The sequence below is a fragment of the Pediculus humanus genome, genomic scaffold, assembly GCF_000006295.1.
Source record: "Pediculus humanus corporis 1103172107457 genomic scaffold, whole genome shotgun sequence".
Lineage (NCBI taxonomy): Eukaryota > Metazoa > Arthropoda > Insecta > Psocodea > Pediculidae > Pediculus > Pediculus humanus.
The window spans coordinates 34,827-53,875 of record NW_002987077.1 but is presented as its reverse complement, the minus strand read 5'-3'; the positions used below and the strand labels follow the sequence as shown (position 1 = coordinate 53,875).

Sequence of the window (19,049 nt, the reverse complement as noted above, 5' to 3'; positions counted from 1 at the left end):
TATTTTTTATTATGCAAACATGAAACATTATAAACATTTTTTATGTATGTACTTAAGACTGATAAGGGAACAGGAATATATAGAACAAGATGAAATTCAAAAAAAAGCCATGTTACCCGATAAAGAAGCAAAATTTTTAACTTATTCATTACTTCAATCAGGTTGGATTCAACAGCATGAATTAAAGAAAAGTTTGCAAAAATCTGGGCCGACAAAAACCTTTTATTTATTTTGTATTGATTTTGATCAGGTAAGAAAACTTTTTTTTATATAGAATTTCTGTAAGTTTTTCCTGTACAATTTTTTTTTTTTTTTAATGGAAAATCTTTTCTTTAAAAGTTTCGATATTTACTCTTAAGTTAGAACTACTTGTAATATAACATAAAAAATTCTTTTTTAAAGGTTGTTAGAATGTACATTGAAGCATGTTATAAAAGTTTATATAATATAATAACTCTCAGGGAACAAGAAAAAATAGATAATAAATGTTTACTTGAAAAAAAACAAAGAATCGATGCTATCATTTTACACATGAAAAAAGAAGGGGCTACTGATGAACAAGTCGTAGAGGTAAGTAATAATAAGAACATGTTAATTTGAAATGTATCATAAAGATTATAGCTATGCAAATTTCCCCTAAACTAATGCTAAATTAAAAAAACAAATTTGATAAATTTTTATTTCAGATTGAAGAAATGGTTACACCGCCTGAACATAGTTTGTTGGAAAAAATTCATTTGAATGTCAATAAAGTTTCACAGGCAGAGCTTCAAGTGGATGAAACTCTATTCATATTACAACTTTGCCTCAATTATAAAAATTAATTATTAAAAAAATAAAAATATTTCAAAAAAAAAAAAATACTGTTGTTATTTCATTTTATGATACCTAAACACAAATTAATTAAAATTATAATAATATTCATTACATTGTTGATATTAATTACTTATCGATAATCTGCAATAGACTCTCAATAGATGAATAGCAACAAATAGAACATGGCCTTAGATTTCGAATAAAATCAATTTTGTGCTTATTTAAATTTTCGATTTGATTTAATATTTGAAAATACTATTTTTTACTTTTTTTTTCTTCCTATTTGTACAGAAAACTTAATAAAAACTTTGTAATATTATTGTAAAAGGAATAATTTTTGTGAAATTTTAGGAATAATATAATAATTTTTAAAAAATTTGATTTAAATGATAATTTTCACTTAAAAAAGATGTTTAATTAAATTAAACTTTTAATAAAAATAATTACATTTGAAAATGAAATTTAAAATTTTTATTACCGGATGTACAACAACAATAAGAAACAAATTCAAAAAAATTAAATTCTTTCAATTTAGTCGGCAAATTCATTAAAATAGAATTAATTTCTTCGTATTTATTATCAGGACACCAAAGGAGGCTCAAATGAAATAATGGATCTTCATAAAATTTTCCAAGATTATATTCTTTTAAACATAAATCAACTTGATTCACTATTGTTTTTAACATTTCTACATTTTCATCTACCATTAATGATAAAAAAGTTCTCGTTTTTTCTTCATTCGTGTAAACTTTTAAACCTTTTACATGAATTTTAAAACTGGGAATGTCTTTTAGAAAATTTTTTAATAGTTCCATAAAACCTTGAATCCAATGATGTTTTAAAATTACAGTTCTGGACAAACTTATGTGATAATCATCGACTAACTTTAAATTAAATTGCTCAAAATAATTAATTAACTTTTTAACGAAATCACTCAATTCGTAACATGGTTTAACTGGTATGTATACAAATGTGGCCCAAATTCCAGGTTCATGAGGAAAATTTCTCACTTTACCATCTATGTTTTTTACATTTTTTTCATCTTTTGTACATTTTTTACTTTTTGTAAATGGATTAGGCAAAGTTAACCTAAAAATAACGTTTCAAAAAATACATTTCATGTAAGTATTTGTGTGATAAATTTATAAAACAATAAATGATTATTTAAACTTTACAATCCCAAATTTTAACCCAGAAAACTAGTAGTGAACAACAGAAAGCTAAATTTAAAAAAAAAAAAAAAAAATGGTTTTACGCTTTTATTTGAAATTTTAATCTTTCAAAATTTAAAAATATTTAAAATAATTAACGGAAAAAAAAATGTCGATCGAACGGTACCTTTCTCCTACATCACTTTCATTGCAATTAATATCTTCGTCACTATCACTAGAACAATAAATACTCAATTGATTTAAAGCACTCATTACTTTCAAGTCTAAACTATATCGTAACTACTTTTTAAAAACAAAACTTCAACCACTTATTAAACAAAAGGGCCCTGAAAAAAAAAAAGTTTTGGCGCCAAAACAAATTTAAGAGAAAAAATTCAAATATAAATAATAATAATAATCAGATAAACTTTTTAAATGTGTATATTCATATGCAGTCGTTTTTCAATCTTAAAAGACCGTTTCTTCTATTTATTATATATTTAATGACATATTTATTTTCAATTTTTTTAATCATTCTTAAACTCCCTCCATTAAAAATACTAACCTAGCCAACTTTTTTTTTCCTTTTTTTAAATTTTATTCAATAATTCTCAAATGAAATTAAAAATTTTTTTAATTACTACTTTATTTTAAAAGTTTTTGTGGTAAACAAATAAAATCGTTAATTGATTTCCAATTTATTAAATTTTTTTTGTGTGAACACCACCACCACCTTCATCAACAACTACAAACAAATATTAAAATTTAACTGACTTTTACAATCTGTGTTATTCATAATATTATTCAAATATTTTAGTCAAACTAAAACTAAAACTAAAACTAAAATATTGTCTCACGTACGTCAATAATGAATCAATATTAAATTTTAAAAATTAATTCAATAAATAATTCATGTAACATTATATTGTTTGTAATTTTTTTTTTTTTTTTTTTTTTCTAGAAAATGACATGTTGATTCAAAATCAATCAGTCAAATTGAAAAACAATTTTTAAACAAATGGTAACTTTTAAACAAAAAATAAAAACAAACGTTTTAAATTTATTTATTAGGCTAATGAAAATCATTGGAAATATTCATTTCTTCCAGTACATCATGATTTTTATGATTCCTTATATTTCATCACTGTATGATTGATGAAACATTTCTAATTAATTTTCTCATTAATAATAATAATAATAATCCTATTCTATTAGATTTTGAGTTAATGGAAACAACCCCTTATTATTATTATTATTATCAGGGATCAGCAATAATTGTAAAGTGTATTGATAAAACTAATGCACTTAAATTGCTTTTATCTGTTCGTGATACTCTTAGTATTTCTGATTGTTACAATTATGATAACAAATACAACCCAATCATCAACAATTTTCTATCAAGTAAACATAATTACAACCTAATCTAATAAAATTTAAGCGGGGAGGGGGGGAGGAGGTCGTTTTATTTGAATAAGAAAAGAAAAAAAAATTAACGAAATTAAGCAAGTTTCGATTATTATTATTTAAGTTTAAATTTATCGATTAATCGAATTGTGATAATACATAATTATCGAAATTTTTATGAAATTCAATAATTAAAAATTATTCATGTAATTGACGTTTCAGTTGGCTTTTTTAATCATCGACTCCATTTTGTTTTTTTTTTACACTAACCTCGGGGAACATTTAAAAAAAAAATCTTTATGAGTTTCTCACGGCCATATTTGAAAGGATATACTTAATCAGTCTTAAATCAACAAGTTGAAATCGATTATTAATTGATACATTTTTATTAAAACAATTTTGTTTGTCAACTAACCCATTCAATCAATCATCTAATAAATTTTTTTTTTTAAGAAAAAACTTCCTTTGTCATTATATATATAATAAATAAATAACTTACGGTTCTTTCCGTTTTTAACGTTCATTCAACGGAAAAATTCAAATTAACGTTCCGGAATGTCAGTTGAACGCTGATTGGTGATCGTCTCCATTTTGAATATTAAACAAAATAACGGATATTATTACGACTCATTTCATTTTTTCTTTTTTTTATCTGGAAAAAAAAAAGGTCACACAATTTTAAAATGAAGCAATTAAAAAAAAAATATAAAAAGAAATTGGATATAAGTAAAAAAAAAAAAAAAAAACAACGAATGACGGTTATGATAAATTGATTAAATTTAACGGTTTATGTTGATTATTTTAAACGTTAAACATTCAAATTTTTTTCGTGTACATAAATAATAATAATAATAATGAGTAAAGTTTTTATATTCGAACGACATGTTTAAAAATTACATAAATTCGTTTTTTAAAAAAAAAAAATTAACAGAGGAAATTGGTTTAAATAAATGAAAAACAAAATTTTTTTTTTTTTTTTTTGCGAAATGTTTGAATTAAAAAATATTTTTTCCGCGTTTTTTTTTTTCTCGTTTTTAAAAAAAAATTAGTTAATCAAATAAAAACTTTTTGGATTTCTTTTACAAAATTCTTACATAAATTGAATTTAATACAAATTACATATTTACCAAAAAAAAAAAAAAACCAAATATAATTTATTTACCGACCGTTGTTAGCCAATTTCTTTTTTTTTTTTATTAGAAATTCATTGATATTCAAAATTTTTACTTTTATAAGGGCGTTGCAACAAAATCAAAGATGGCAGCACTTGTTTTCCCCCTGACAATTTTCAAAATCGTTCGGGAATGATTTTATAAAAATAATCAGGTAAAAAAAAAAAAAAAAAAAACGAATTTTTCTCAATGATAAAAAACTTTTCTTTTTTATTTATTTAATAAATTTTCGTTAAAACGTTCGCATTATTATTATTATCAAAAAATAAATGAAAATAATTTTTCCAATGTGGACAACCCTGAGTAAACTCTTAACACAATGTTTTTAAGATAAGGAACAACGACCAGTTTTTTTTTTTTTTTTTTTTTTATATTAAATGATTGATTTCGGTTAAATTGTTTCAATATTTTCACAAAAGCCTTTTGACAATCAACACCGAATCAATACAAAAGAAAAAAAATGTATTCGATTTTTTTTAATTTTTTATTTTGGAGTGCACTGCTATTATCAGTTACACTAGGACAACAATGCAAAGATGATCAAGGACAACCGGTCGATTGGTAAGTTTTACAAACAATTTTTTTTTCCCATTAAAAAATTTTTAAAAAGGAAAAAAAATATCAATAATTTTTTTTATAGGTTTTACGGATTTAAACCACCCATATTGAGTTATCAAAAAAATTTTTACTTACGAAAAGGTTTAGGTTTTATTTACCTCTCGTCTAAAAATTCAACAACGAATTGGAAACTATCATTGAAATCCGTTAACGATTCCAATTCGTTTTTGGGTCGAACCTTAGAACCCTTATATAATTCTTCATCTTCTGAAGGTATTTTACATTTATTATACAATGACGAACCACCCTCGACACCCGGTAGTGTATCTTACGGTCATTCAAAAGGGGTAGTCATGTCTGATGGTAAAATGGGTTTGTGGTTAGTTCACAGCACTCCGAAATTTCCCATCGAACCCGTGACGATTAATAAAATCACCACGTCCGCGGGAATTATCGGTAGGGAAATTAAAAATAAATATTTTTTTCCAAAAACTGCTTTGAAATATGGTCAGAGTTTTCTCTGCATCACTTTACCACCGACTCAAATCAATAATTTGGGTTCGTCTTTGCAATATGTGAGACCTAAAATTTACAGTCACAACGTTCCGCCACATTTAGAAACTAAATTTTCCAACATTGTGGATCTCGTTCAAAAAAAACTCGTTATAAAATATCCCTATTATAAAAAATTAAATTTGACCACAATTGGGGGTAGAAATTTTGTTTCGTACGTAAAATCGAGAGAATTCGGAAAGGATTTGTACAGCGATTGGTTATCCCAAGATCTTCAATCTGATCTTCAAGTAGAAACGTGGTCGAATGGACCCAACGAACTACCATCTGATTGCAACAATAAATATCACGTGATGGACGTGAAAGAAATCGAAATGAGAACGATTGATGATTACGTGATAAAGTTAAAAAATTCTCAGGATCATTCGAAATGGGCCATCAGCAACAGCAATTCCACAATGATATGCGTGGGTGATATTAATAGAATGGTAAGAATTTCAATCCCTAAAACATATATAGAATAAGAATTGATCGTAAATGTAACTGATCAATGTGAATTGATTACAGCAATCGCAATTCAAACGTGGAGGAGGAACGCTTTGTTATAAAAATTATTTCGTTTGGAAAAAATACGTAAAATCCGTCATTGATTTACAACCGTGCGTTTACAAAGGTCGTCCATTACTTTGAATCCAATTATTATTATTATTACAAGACTTAATTCGAAATATTACGTTTTTGTGGTACAAAAATTGAATAAAATACCTTTTTTATAATCCACCTCCGGTTACTTCGATACTTGCACCATTTACATAAGAACTTTTATCAGAAGCTAAAAATGTGATAACTTCTGCGACTTCTAAAAATAAAAATATTAAATTTAGTTAGTTTTATTGTTTATGTAACATAAAAGTTATAATATTTATTTAAATGTAAAATACCTTCTGGCTGTCCTAAACGTTTTAACCCTATTTGTTTAGAAAACATTTCTTTAACCTTTTCTGGCACAGTTTCAACCATAGGAGTTTGAATAAATCCAGGAAGCACAACATTGCACCTTATCCCATATCTAATTATTCATTATTTATTTAATTTTTATATTGTAATGTATAAATAATGAGGCAAAATTTAAATTTTTTTTCTTCCTTACCTACCAAATTCTTTAGCAGCAGTTTTTGTTATTAATTCCACTCCTGCTTTACTCGCAGCATAATTACATTGACCAATGTTGCCAATCTTCCCAATGATACTTCCGACATTTACTATTGAACCAGTAATATTTCTTTCGAGTAAAAGTTTTGCAAAATGTTGAGTTATTAAATAAGTCCCCTATAAATAAAATAAAATAAAATTTTAATATAAAGAAAAATGTACAATTTATCTTACTAATTTGGACTTTGTAAGAATACACAGCACATTTAAGTTTTTACTCGAATAAATGATAAAAATTTCAAGCTTTTTTTTTTATTTTATAGATGATTACAATTGATTAATGCTTACCTTCAAATTAACATCAATTACTTTATCAAATGAATCTTCAGACATATTAATCATAAAACTATCCATAGTTATTCCAGCACAGTTTACTATAATTGAAGGCGGCTTCTCATACAATGCCAGAATTTTCTTCACAACATTATGTATATTTTCTGATTTTGTTATATCCATTTTAAAGGCAGAATGATTTGTTTCTATTCAATATTGGTTATTACATTACAGTTATAATCATTCTTTAATAATTTTATTATTATTCGATTTCGAATAAAATATGTTTCAAGGGTAATTGCTGTGAGTAAATTATACAAGCATTTTAAAGACTAATACTTTAAATAAAAAAATTTTAAGTTTTTACAACTTAAGTAAATAATCTACTTATGATTTCATACAAATTTTAATCAAATTTCATTAGAATTTGATTTTTAAAAACTAATACTAATAATACTTGCCTTTTAATGCATTTTTCACTAAATTGACACTTTGCTCATTTTTATCAACGGCAATTATTGTAGCATTTTCTTTAGCCATACATAAGCAGGTTGCTTTGCCAATACCGCTACCGGCTCCTGAAATTATAACAAAAATTTTATTAATAAAAAATTTTTAAGAGAAGAAAAAAGGTTATATTAAAATAGGGTTAATTAAATAATTTCAGTTACATAATTATGGAAAAAAGAAAAACTGTCACATTATATACCTGTTACTATTGCTAATTTTGAAGTCAGCATTTTTAGTCTAATGATAAAGTATTACAAAATAAAAACTAAAAAAAAAAACGATTAGCTTTTAGGTTAATTTAATCAAATTATTATTAAAATAATCGACTAATTATATATTTCAAACGACTTATTCTTCAATTTGATTTCACCCATATTAGGTTAAGTAATTTGAGTGAGATAATTAACCGTTATTACTCTATGAAATTGGTTTTAAAAATGCATGGTAAAATTAATAAAAACATTTGTAATTCACATTTTATTTATTAAATTTTTATATCAATTTATTAAAAGTCATTCTAAATAATAATTTTTCTTATAATTTACTTTTTTTAATAAATTAGTTAAATATTCAATCATGTTAATTTTTCAATAAGTATTAGTATTAAAAAATACTTTATTCTTTAAAGTAAGTAGTACAGTACAGTAAAAAAAAAAATTTATTTTAAATTACCGGTAAATTTTTGTTTAACCGAATAATTATTTTGTCTTGTATGAAATTTTTAAATAATCTTTATTAAATTTTATTAATATATTACTATTTAAATTTAATTTACTTGAAATTTTATTTTGTTCATATTTTTTTTTTAGGTATAACATCATGACTAAAAATATTATTAAAACGGTGGATGATACTAATGACATTGAAAAAAAAAAATCAATTGAAATATTAGAAAATAAATGGAAATTAGTACCTGAATTTTTGAAAATAAAAGGTTTAGTCAAACAGCATACTGATTCATTTAATTACTTTATAAAAGTTGATATAAAAAAAATTGTTGAAGCAAATCAGTATGTGAGAAGTGACGTAGATCCAAATTTTTATTTAAAGTATTTAGATGTTGAAGTGGGGGTACCAGAAATAGAAGAAGGTTTAGATGTCAAAAGAGCGAGTACCCCACAAGAATGTAGATTGAGAGATATGACTTATTCTGCTCCTATTACTGTTACCATAGAATATACCAGAGGAAATGAAAGAATCATTAAAAAAGATTTGATCATTGGAAGGATTCCTATTATGTTACAAAGTGCTAATTGTGTGTTATATGGAAAAGACGAATATGAACTTTCAAAACTTAATGAATGTCCATTAGATCCAGGCGGTTACTTTATTGTCAAAGGTCAAGAAAGGGTAATTTTAATTAGAGAACAATTGCTTAAAAATTCATTGGTTGTTGAAAAAGACTCGAAAGGAAATCCATGTGCTCATGTGATGAGTTCTACTCATGAAAAAAAATCTAAAACAAACATAATTATAAAAAAGGACAAATTTTATTTGAGGCACAATGCATTCAGCGATGATATTCCACTGGCTGTTATATACAAAGGATTCGGGGTAGAGAGCGACATAGAGTTTTTTATGTCAGTAGGTATTGAACAAGAATATCATGAAAAATTAATACCTTCCATGGAGGAATGTCACAAATTAAATATATGTACTCAAACTCAGGCGCTTCGTTACATAGGAAATAAAACTAAAGTGAAAAGAAGTTTACCAGGTTCCGGAGGGAAGCCTAAAAATGTTGTCGATGATGCTGGTGATATTTTAGCAAATACTATATTAGCTCATGTTGATGTTTTAGACTTTAGGTGCATGTGTGAAAAAACGCAATATTTAGGTTTAATGGTTCGAAGAATTTTACAAGCAGAAACGGATCCTAGATTTTACACTGATTTAGATCATTATGGAAACAAAAGACTGGAGTTGGCTGGTGCTATGTTAGGTCTGTTATTTGAAGATTTTTTAAAAAGGTACAATTTAGAATTAAAAATGATAGCTGATAAAATGATACCGAAAATAAAGGCTGCACAGTTTGATATTGTAAAACATTTGCGACAAGATTTTATTACAAATGGATTTTCCAATGCAATATCGACTGGAAACTGGACGATTAAACGTTTTCGTATGCATACCCAAGGAGTGACACAAGTACTATCGCGTCTAAGTTACATATCTGCGTTTGGAATGATGACTAGAGTAAATTCTCATTTTGAAAAAACTCGAAAAGTGTCCGGCCCCAGAAGTTTACATGCCACGCAATGGGGAATGTTATGTCCATCTGATACACCGGAAGGAGAAGCTTGTGGTTTGGTCAAAAACTTAGCTTTGATGTGTCACATATCTACCTTAAGTTCCGAGCTTCCGATAAAACAAATTGCTCAGTTGTGTGGAATAATACCTCCTATGAGAATGAACATGGAACAAATTTTAGCACCTGATACTTTCATGGTATTTTTAAACGGTAGTTTATTGGGTATAACTTACGAGCCTAAAAAATTATGTAAAAAATTACGAAAAATTAGACGTTCTGGAAAATTAAATCCATTTGTATCGATTTCCCTGCATGCACTTCATCGCACCGTGTACATCTTTTCCGACTCTGGAAGATTGTGCAGGCCTTACATAATTATTGAAAATGGAGTTCCCCTAATCACAAAATCAGATTTAAATGATTTAGAACGTAAATTTAAAAAATTTATTGATTTTTTAGACGATGGAGTGATAGAATATATGGATGTAAATGAAGAAAATGACAGTTTGATCGCCTTATACGAAAAAGACATTACCCCAAAACATACTCATTTGGAAATAGCACCGTTTACACTCTTGGGTGTTTGCGCTTCTATTATTCCCTATCCGCATAATAATCAAAGTCCTAGAAATACTTATCAGTGTGCCATGGGAAAACAAGCTATGGGTGCCATTGGATACAATCAAGAAAATCGTATCGATACATTATTATACAACATGGTTTACACTCAAAAACCAATGGTCATAACAAAACCGATGGTGATGGTGAATTACGATAAACTTCCCGCGGGTCAAAATGCAATCGTGTGCGTAATGAGTTACTCCGGTTACGACATAGAAGACGCATTGATTATTAACAAGGCATCTTTGGAACGAGGCTATGGGAGATGTCAAGTTTTTAGAAATACCAAATGCGTTTTGAAAAGGTACGCTGACGGAACTTCAGATCGAATACAGGGGCCTCTGGTGGATGCCGAAACGAGGAAACCACTCTGGAAGCACGGTGTTCTCGATACGGATGGAATAGGAGCGCCGGGAGAAAAAATATTAAATCGTCAAGTTCTCATAAACAAATCTGTTCCGAGTAGGTCAAACACTTCGAACGTTCCCATTTTCGGTGAAAGAGACTACATAGACACCCCGGTGGATTATAAAGGGTTAGAACATTCTTACATAGACAAAGTTTTAATATCGACGAATAGCGACGACGATTCATTGATAAAAATAAAATTAAGACAAACTAGGATACCTGAAATAGGTGATAAGTTTAGCAGTCGTCACGGTCAAAAAGGAGTCGTGGGTCTCATTGTAGAACAAGAAAACATGCCTTTCAACGAAAGCGGAATATGTCCGGACGTAATAATGAATCCTCACGGTTTTCCGAGTAGAATGACCGTCGGGAAATTAATCGAACTTTTGGCTGGAAAAGCTGGAGTGGTCACTGGAAAACATCATTACGGTACGGCGTTCGGAGGTTCCACCGTTTCTGAAGTGCAAGAAGAACTCGTTAAAAACAAATTTAATTACGAGGGAAAAGATATTCTTTACTCCGGAATAACCGGAGAACCTATGGAAGTTTACGTTTATTCCGGACCGGTTTTCTATCAGAGATTAAAACACATGGTTCAGGATAAGATACACGCTCGTGCTCGGGGTCCCAGAGCCGTTTTGACGAGGCAACCCACCGAAGGTCGTGCAGCCGACGGAGGTTTAAGACTGGGCGAAATGGAACGTGATTGTTTAATCGCTTACGGAGCTTCGAGTATGATATCCGAACGTTTGATGATATCCAGCGACGCATTTCAGTGCGACGTGTGTAACGAGTGCGGTCTCATTGCTTACTCGAAATGGTGTCACGGATGTAAATCCAGCAAAGAAATATCGACGATAAAACTTCCCTACGCGACGAAATTATTATTTCAAGAATTGCGTTCGATGAACATTGTTCCGCGGCTCTCGTTGAAAAATTACTGCGGGGGTTGAAAGGAGGAGTTAAACCCCGGTCCCCCGGGGAATGTTATACCTTGAATGATAAAAACATTTTTAAAAAAAAATTTTGACAAGGATAAATTAAATTGAAATATATGTAAAACACTAAACGTGTAATGTTTTGGAATGATTTTTTTTTTCTTCTTTTTTTTTTACATATATATTAATTAGAATTTTCTTATATCATCACAACGTATAATTAAATTTGGTTTTATATGGACGCAATATTATTTACCGTTTGAATAAAATTCAACCGTTCACAATAAAAATAATCTTTACAGATTCAGAATATTATTATTATTATTATTATTTTTCTTTTTCTCCTTTCTCCTTCTTCTTAATAATAATAATAATTATTATTATTATTATTATTTTTTTTTTTAAAGCAGTCGGAAAAAGTTTACAAGACGCATTTAAATAATAATAATAATAATAATAATAAATTTAACTTTTAACGAACACACTTTTGTTATTTTGTTTTTTTTTTTTTTTTTTTTACAGAAATATGAGGGGGGGGGGGAAATGTAATGAATTATAATATTTACAATTATAATAACCTTATTTACATTTAGTGCAGTCATAATAATTAATTTATACAAAAATTGAATTTGCTTATTTTTTTTTTTAATCGGTTCAATATCACTCACTCATCGTACTGTCAAAATCCTCCTTTTAGGGTTTTCATTTTCCCATCAAACGTTGTTGGGGAAAGAAATTTTAAAAAAAAAATTTATCATCTTATTACCGATTCAAACATTTTTTCATGACGTAATCTACTGCCTCTGGAATTTCATCGAAAACTGAAATCCCATTTCTTTTGGCTATATCCGTTAAATACATCCTTCCACGATTGTAATCTTTAACGGCTCTTCCCGATAACGTTTCATCATCTATTTTAGCTTCTTCCGGTAAATACTGAATGCAAAGAACGACGTTTGCTCCTCGTCCGATATAATGTCCAGCCTACAACGAATAAATTTTTCCGATTTCAAATAAAATTAAATCGTAACGGTAATCGTTAAACAAATCGATTCATTCTTACAATAGCCATGGCGGATATCGATCGTGCCGTTCCCGTTATGACGAATAATAAAACACGACTATTATCCATAGCTGCTGCTTCGACGTTTGTAAATTGTTCTTTTCCTTCTTTTATTTTCGGAATAAAATAACTGAGATTTTCCTGACTAAAAAAAAAAAATAAGCGTCATCACGCACAATTGTATCAAAACAATTTTTTTTTGTAAAAATAAAAATAAAGAGAAAATTTACTTTAGCATCGGTACGGCTATCGATTCTCTCCATTGTGTATTTTCGATTGTGCCCCCCAAATAAACATCGTAATAACAATGATGATTGACACCGGCGGAAAAATCCGATTCGGTTAAACCAACTGGAAACCAATTTTTTTTTTTTTTTTTAATATTTATTTTATAATAATTTTTTTTTTTTTTCTTTTCTTTTTAATTTTTATTATACCTTCTTTTTCCCTTTCGTATTCTTTCAACAAAAACAATAAAGATTCATAATCGATTTTTACATCCTCCGATTGATTTCCATTTAAATTATTTCCTGTAAATTAAAAAGTTTCGTTTTATTTTTTTAATCTTAAATACAAATCGTGTAATCTATCATTATTATTATTATAATTAATTATTACCTAATTTTTTAGATAATTTATTCATATCCTCCAATGATATATTATTTCGATTTAAAACTCCGAGTGCTAAACATGCTTCTTTTACCGATATTATTCCCGTATTGGTCACATCTAATTTTTCAAATATTTCTTGAGGAGTTCTATAATGAGTACAAATTATTTTTATTACTCTTTTCATACAATTCAAAATCATAATAATAATAATAATAATAATAAAAGTTGTAAATTATTTTCTCGATTGCCGCGGTATCCATTTTTATAACGTTGTCTATGAGTAATATTAAAACAAAATGAAATTCTTCTTTAATTCATTTTCAATGTCGAAACAATATTTAAATGTTGCAACTTTCAAGGTAAAAAATAATAAAAAAGAAAGAAAATTTTTTTTTTTACCACTACTACTCAATAAAATGAAAATTTAACTTACGGTTTTTCTTCTTCCCTTTTCTCAATTGTATGAAGTTGCAGATCTTGTACGGTTAAATTTTCACGAAGAATTTTTTCCGTTGTTTTCAATGCTACTTTAATATCATCGAAAACTGGAATATTTTGACTTTCTACTAAATTCTGTAGCACGTTTTGTCCAGCTTTTAAATCTTCGTATTCCCTATTGAAAATAAAATAATAATAATAATAATAATACTCGAGTTTCTGTCGTACGTTTTCGGTTTAACTCATTCTCATTTGAACAATAAGGGGGAAAAATTATTACTTTTGAGATATTTGTTCGTTGCATATAATTTGATTTTTCTGCGTGTAGGATTGAATGACCAAAATCAATTTTCTACGATTTCCAGCCAAGTGTGCAACTTCAATCAACGCCGACACTCCTCTCGTTTGATTGTCGATAACGAAAAACATAACCGTTGCATTTTCCTTGGCTTGATATTCGACCTCTAAAAGTTCGGGTCGCCACTCTCCAACTTGTTGCTGAAATTTAATTACAAAATCTTTATTTGAAACAAAAAACACTCACTTACTGTCTAAATGACCTTTCAACCCTTTTAAATAAATAAAATTTTAAAAAAAAAACTCATATTTCATAATGAATTCATACAAAACGAACAACCACGACATTCGATACTTGTCACGTTCGAATCGCGTAACGATAAAAATTTGAAAATTTTTCGGGGCCCTAACGACGATCAAAAATGGCGCCTTGAATTCTCTTTTTTTAAACAAAGTTATCAAGTAAATACTCTATGACTTGTGTAAAATCATCATTTGAATCAAAGTATTTAACTCTCGAGCATATATGGGAAAATTATTTGTAATAACGTAAATAAAATTCATTCGAAAGGAAAAAAAAATGTTTTTTTTGGGTGTACACTTACTGGATTGTAATATGAAATATTCATATTTTCTAATTCTGGAATAGCTAAATCTATTCTCCATGTCGTTGGATTGCACGATCCTCCTAAAAACACTTCATATTTGCTCATACCTCCTAGAAAAAAAAAAAAAAATTATTATTTTAAAGAAAATTACAATCGTCGAATTAATAAAAAAAATATTTATAAAAAAAAAAAAACTTACTTGAAAATTTCCCCCTTCGTTTTTCGACATTTTTTTCCAATATTTTTACCGGCGTTGTTGTAGAATTGGGCGTTATCCTGCAACTGTGTAAATTTTTTCTCATTAATTTCATTTTAAAAAAAAAATAAATAAATAAATACATAATAATTATAAAAAAAGAGACGTTGGGAAAAAATATCAAAAAGACAAAGAGAGAGAGAGAGAGAGAGAGAGATATTATATTTCATTGAATTTAAATGCATAACCAATGGATTATTCAATAATAATAATAATAATAATAATAATAATAATAATTCAATAAATGTAACCTTTGATTATGTTTCCTTGTTTACTATTCAAAAATTCGTTAAAAAAATATAAATTAATAATAATAATAATAATAATAATATGAAAACGTTTCCAAAAAAGGTACGATCCTCCTTAAATAAAATAAAATACATCAAATGTTTACGAAAAGTTTCTCCGCTTGATTTAATTCTCCAACCCAATGATCTCATCATCATCATCATCATCATCATCATCATCATCTTTTCTATATTCTAAGTTTAGAATTGACTTCATTTGAGGAAGCGATTGCCAATGGCAAGGGCGAAAACATGCCGTCGTGGATATAATACAAGCTCGCTCCCTTTCACACCTTGGTGTGTTTTTTTTGGGGGGGGAGAGGGGGAAGTAGGGGGGGGACTAAATAATAACTTTCAATTTAAATAATACTACCACGATACTGAAATCATTTATTATTACACATCGGGGTGGGGGGGGGGGAAATAAATTACGAGACGTATTAATTTGCATACACGTTCGTGTGCGACAGTGTGTGTGTGCGTGTGTGTGCACGTGTGCGTGCGTGTGCATGTAGTAATCAATGCACTTGTTATGCAAAACTCATAAAAATTATTATTATTTATGTCATTTTTCTCACGTGTTTTTTTTTTTTTAATCATTATCAAAGTATTATTATTATTATTTTCCTTTTCTTATGTTAATTTCATTTCTTCTTCTTTCCCGCCATAACAATTTATATATAAATTGAACAAAATTGTTTTTATTTGTATAAAACGTTCAAAACAATAGAGTACAAACACTGAAAGAGTGATTTAATAATAATAATAATAATAATAATAATAATGATAATAATAAGCACGTTTTTTTTAAAACTCACAGATTAAAAGATTATATATATATATATATATATATATATAAAAGTAAAATGATTTTTCTTCTATCAGACGAAATGACGCCATTTTTTCTTTCTATTTTGTGACCAAACGTTAAACTTACTTACTATAATGATGATGATGATGATGATAATAAATATCGTTGTTATTATTATAAAAACTGTTGGAAAAAAAGAAAAACTAAAAAGTTATTAAGGTATTGATTATTATTATTATTATTACTTACTCCGTTCTGATAAGATCGTTTGCAAATTTGTAGAATTCTCCAAACGTTAAATGTTTCGCTGATGGATTTTTTGAACATTCTTGTGCGCATTTCAGCATTTCTGCAACTGTTGAAGAAAAAGAAAATAAATAAAACCTTATTTCACGACGTCATCATTGTCCATAATAATAATAATAATAATAATAATCCCCCCCTCCCCCCAAATTAATTTTTCATGCAACCGACACAATAATAATAATATTTTTTTTAAATTGTGTCAGGGTTATTAAAATAACTCAACAATTTGTTTGTTTGTTTGATTACAAACACTTGTTATTGTCCATCAATACTTTTAAAAAAAAAATTTTTTTCTACATATGTATAAGTATAAAAAAAAAAAATCAAACAACCAAACAAACAACCAAACAACCAACCATATTTATTACATCAGCATCATGAGATTTTTTTTTTTTTTTGTTAAAAAAAAAACAAATTAAAAATGATGTCAACAATATTTAAAAATTTTTTTTTCAAATACTTTTATTAACAGATAACATAAATTTTACGTATGTATACACGAAAAACGAAACACGCACACGCATACGCACACACACACGCAAACAAAAAAAAAAACTCGGTCTGAACTTTATCTAATAAAAAAGTTGAATGTTTTATTTATTTATTTAGCGGGGGAGCCTCTACCTTAATTCGCCCCCGTATTGTGGGCCGTATAACTGGTATAATTTTTACGACCTTTTGAATGTTAATCCCTTTATATCCCGCCATATTCTTACGGTTAAATTTTTTTTTTTTTTTTTTTAACGTGGGACGTAAAATAAAATTTTTTTTTAATTTAAATAAAAAGGATTGGAAAAATATTTAATGAGAGAGAGAGAGAGAGATATCTCCGAAAGAACGAAGAAATATGAAGGTCGATCACTGCCTCAAGAAGAATTCGAATCGAAAAAAAAAAAAAAAAAATCTTTTAAATGGAAAACGAAATGAAAAAAAGTAATTTTCCGGAAAATTAAACCGCCATTTTTAATTCGTAAAAAGGTTCACACGATGAAACCTTCTTTTCTTTATACCTTTCGATACTTTTTAATTTAAAAATTTATAAATTTAAATCCGGAGTTAACGACAAAACAAACGAATTTTTCTTCGGTTCAAAATAAAAATACATTTTTTTTTTGTTTAAAACAGAAAAACAAACAAGCAAGCAAACAAACAAACAAACAAACAAACGAACAAAACAAACCTTGAAAAGCGGACGGAAACAGTTGCAAGTCATTGAAAAGTAGTAATTGTAAATTTTCACCAGGTACTAATTTTGAGGATCCCAATAATCTACTTTCCCATACATTTCGTATTTTTCTATAAAAACAAAAAAAAAATCTCACGTTATTTAAAACTCTATTATTATTATTATTATCATTATTATTATTATTATTATTATTTTCATTAGCAAATAACACGTGAAAATTCATCATTTGCCTTTCGGAAAAAAATGAATGAATGAATGAAACCATTGATCCAATAATTTTTTTTTTTTAAATAAATAAAACAAACCTATTAAAACTAATTTGACTTTTAATTTAAAAAAAAAAAAAAAAACTGAAAAACCTGAAACCTGTGCCTTTCCCAAAAGCGAACCAAGGACGAATATATAACGAATATTTAAATATTTATTCTCAACCCATTTTTTTAACAACAAATTAACCAATTTTAATAAAATTGATTATAAATACAATAATAATTAACGCCAAGGATATTTTACTTTTTACTATTATTATCATTACTCATGACTTACCATTAAAAATAATAATAATAATAATAATAATAATAATAATAATAATAATAATAATAATAACATCGGGGAAAAAAAAAAAACGTGAAAAATAAATACTCAGACAAACGAATATTATTATGATGCCGTTTAAATACAAAAAGAAACAAAGACGATTGATAATAACATTAAGAGAGAGAGAGAGAGAGAAAACGATTTTGTAATTTAACCTTTTTAACAAGCAACCAACCAATCAAACAACCAATCAAACAACCAACCAAACAAACGACCAAACAACCATGAGAAAAATTTTCATTTTTATTATTGGATTAGCTAATTGTTACAAAAAAAAAAAAATTTCAATTTAAATCAATTTTTCGTTTGTTTGTTTGTTTGTTTACGAGTTTCGGTTACACGAATTCGAACGACATTATTATTATCATTATCATTATTATTATTATTATTATTATTATTATTATTATTATTTTTAAAACAAGAATAAATAAATAAATATTTGCCAAAAATAATATTAAAAATTAAAAAAAAATTTATTTAACTTTCCCTCGATTGTTTCTTTCTTTATTTATTTATTTATTTTTTATTTGTGAATAATAACAATCAAAATTTTTTTGTTTGTTTGTTTGTTGTTAATTGTTAAAACAATTTATTAATAATAACAAAATTAAATTTTATTTTATTAATTTTTTACCTTAATTCGTTCAATCGATTTTAACCAAAAAAAAAAAAATTTATTTATTTTGTATTATCACACTTGAATAACTCATAATATTTTATTATTATTATTATCAAAAATACATAAATAAATAATTAATTAA

The 19,049-nt window shown here is 27.0% G+C and overlaps 6 protein-coding genes across 6 annotated transcripts in view; 3 read left to right on the top strand and 3 right to left on the bottom strand.

Moving 5' to 3' along the window:
- Nucleotides 1–824, top strand: part of Phum_PHUM105740 (uncharacterized protein) — a gene marked incomplete at both ends in the record, with an annotated part of 2,267 nt that extends 1,443 nt beyond the window's left edge. The window contains 3 exons of the mRNA XM_002424000.1: nucleotides 1–250; nucleotides 403–570; nucleotides 687–824. The exon at nucleotides 1–250 is cut by the window's left edge and continues 4 nt beyond it. Coding sequence (XP_002424045.1) covers nucleotides 1–250; nucleotides 403–570; nucleotides 687–824 — 556 coding nt within the window. The remainder of the gene's footprint in view (nucleotides 251–402; nucleotides 571–686) is intronic.
- A 114-nt stretch (nucleotides 825–938) lies between these two features.
- On the bottom strand, nucleotides 939–2,240 carry Phum_PHUM105730 (uncharacterized protein; the record flags this gene model as incomplete). Its single annotated transcript, XM_002423999.1, has 3 exons — nucleotides 939–1,003; nucleotides 1,304–1,905; nucleotides 2,155–2,240. The coding sequence occupies 3 exons, from the start codon at nucleotides 2,238–2,240 to the stop codon at nucleotides 939–941; spliced, it is 753 nt and encodes a 250-aa protein (XP_002424044.1).
- A 2,763-nt stretch (nucleotides 2,241–5,003) lies between these two features.
- On the top strand, nucleotides 5,004–6,304 carry Phum_PHUM105720 (Deoxyribonuclease-2 precursor, putative; the record flags this gene model as incomplete). The annotated part of the gene is made up of 3 exons (XM_002423998.1): nucleotides 5,004–5,104; nucleotides 5,184–6,102; nucleotides 6,182–6,304. The coding sequence occupies 3 exons, from the start codon at nucleotides 5,004–5,006 to the stop codon at nucleotides 6,302–6,304; spliced, it is 1,143 nt and encodes a 380-aa protein (XP_002424043.1).
- Nucleotides 6,305–6,384: 80 nt separating this feature from the next.
- Nucleotides 6,385–7,639, bottom strand: Phum_PHUM105710 (uncharacterized protein; the record flags this gene model as incomplete). The annotated part of the gene is made up of 5 exons (XM_002423997.1): nucleotides 6,385–6,473; nucleotides 6,556–6,683; nucleotides 6,765–6,943; nucleotides 7,115–7,305; nucleotides 7,591–7,639. 5 exons carry the CDS (start codon nucleotides 7,637–7,639, stop codon nucleotides 6,385–6,387), a joined length of 636 nt encoding a protein of 211 aa, XP_002424042.1.
- Nucleotides 7,640–8,428: 789 nt separating this feature from the next.
- Phum_PHUM105700 (DNA-directed RNA polymerase III subunit 127.6 kDa polypeptide, putative) lies at nucleotides 8,429–11,842 on the top strand (the record flags this gene model as incomplete). Its single annotated transcript, XM_002423996.1, has 1 exon — nucleotides 8,429–11,842. The coding sequence occupies one exon, from the start codon at nucleotides 8,429–8,431 to the stop codon at nucleotides 11,840–11,842; it is 3,414 nt and encodes a 1,137-aa protein (XP_002424041.1).
- Nucleotides 11,843–12,589: 747 nt separating this feature from the next.
- Phum_PHUM105690 (uncharacterized protein) lies at nucleotides 12,590–14,950 on the bottom strand (the record flags this gene model as incomplete). The annotated part of the gene is made up of 8 exons (XM_002423995.1): nucleotides 12,590–12,811; nucleotides 12,891–13,035; nucleotides 13,121–13,241; nucleotides 13,328–13,420; nucleotides 13,509–13,648; nucleotides 13,936–14,115; nucleotides 14,221–14,438; nucleotides 14,843–14,950. 8 exons carry the CDS (start codon nucleotides 14,948–14,950, stop codon nucleotides 12,590–12,592), a joined length of 1,227 nt encoding a protein of 408 aa, XP_002424040.1.
- Between the last annotated feature and the right edge of the window lie 4,099 nt (nucleotides 14,951–19,049).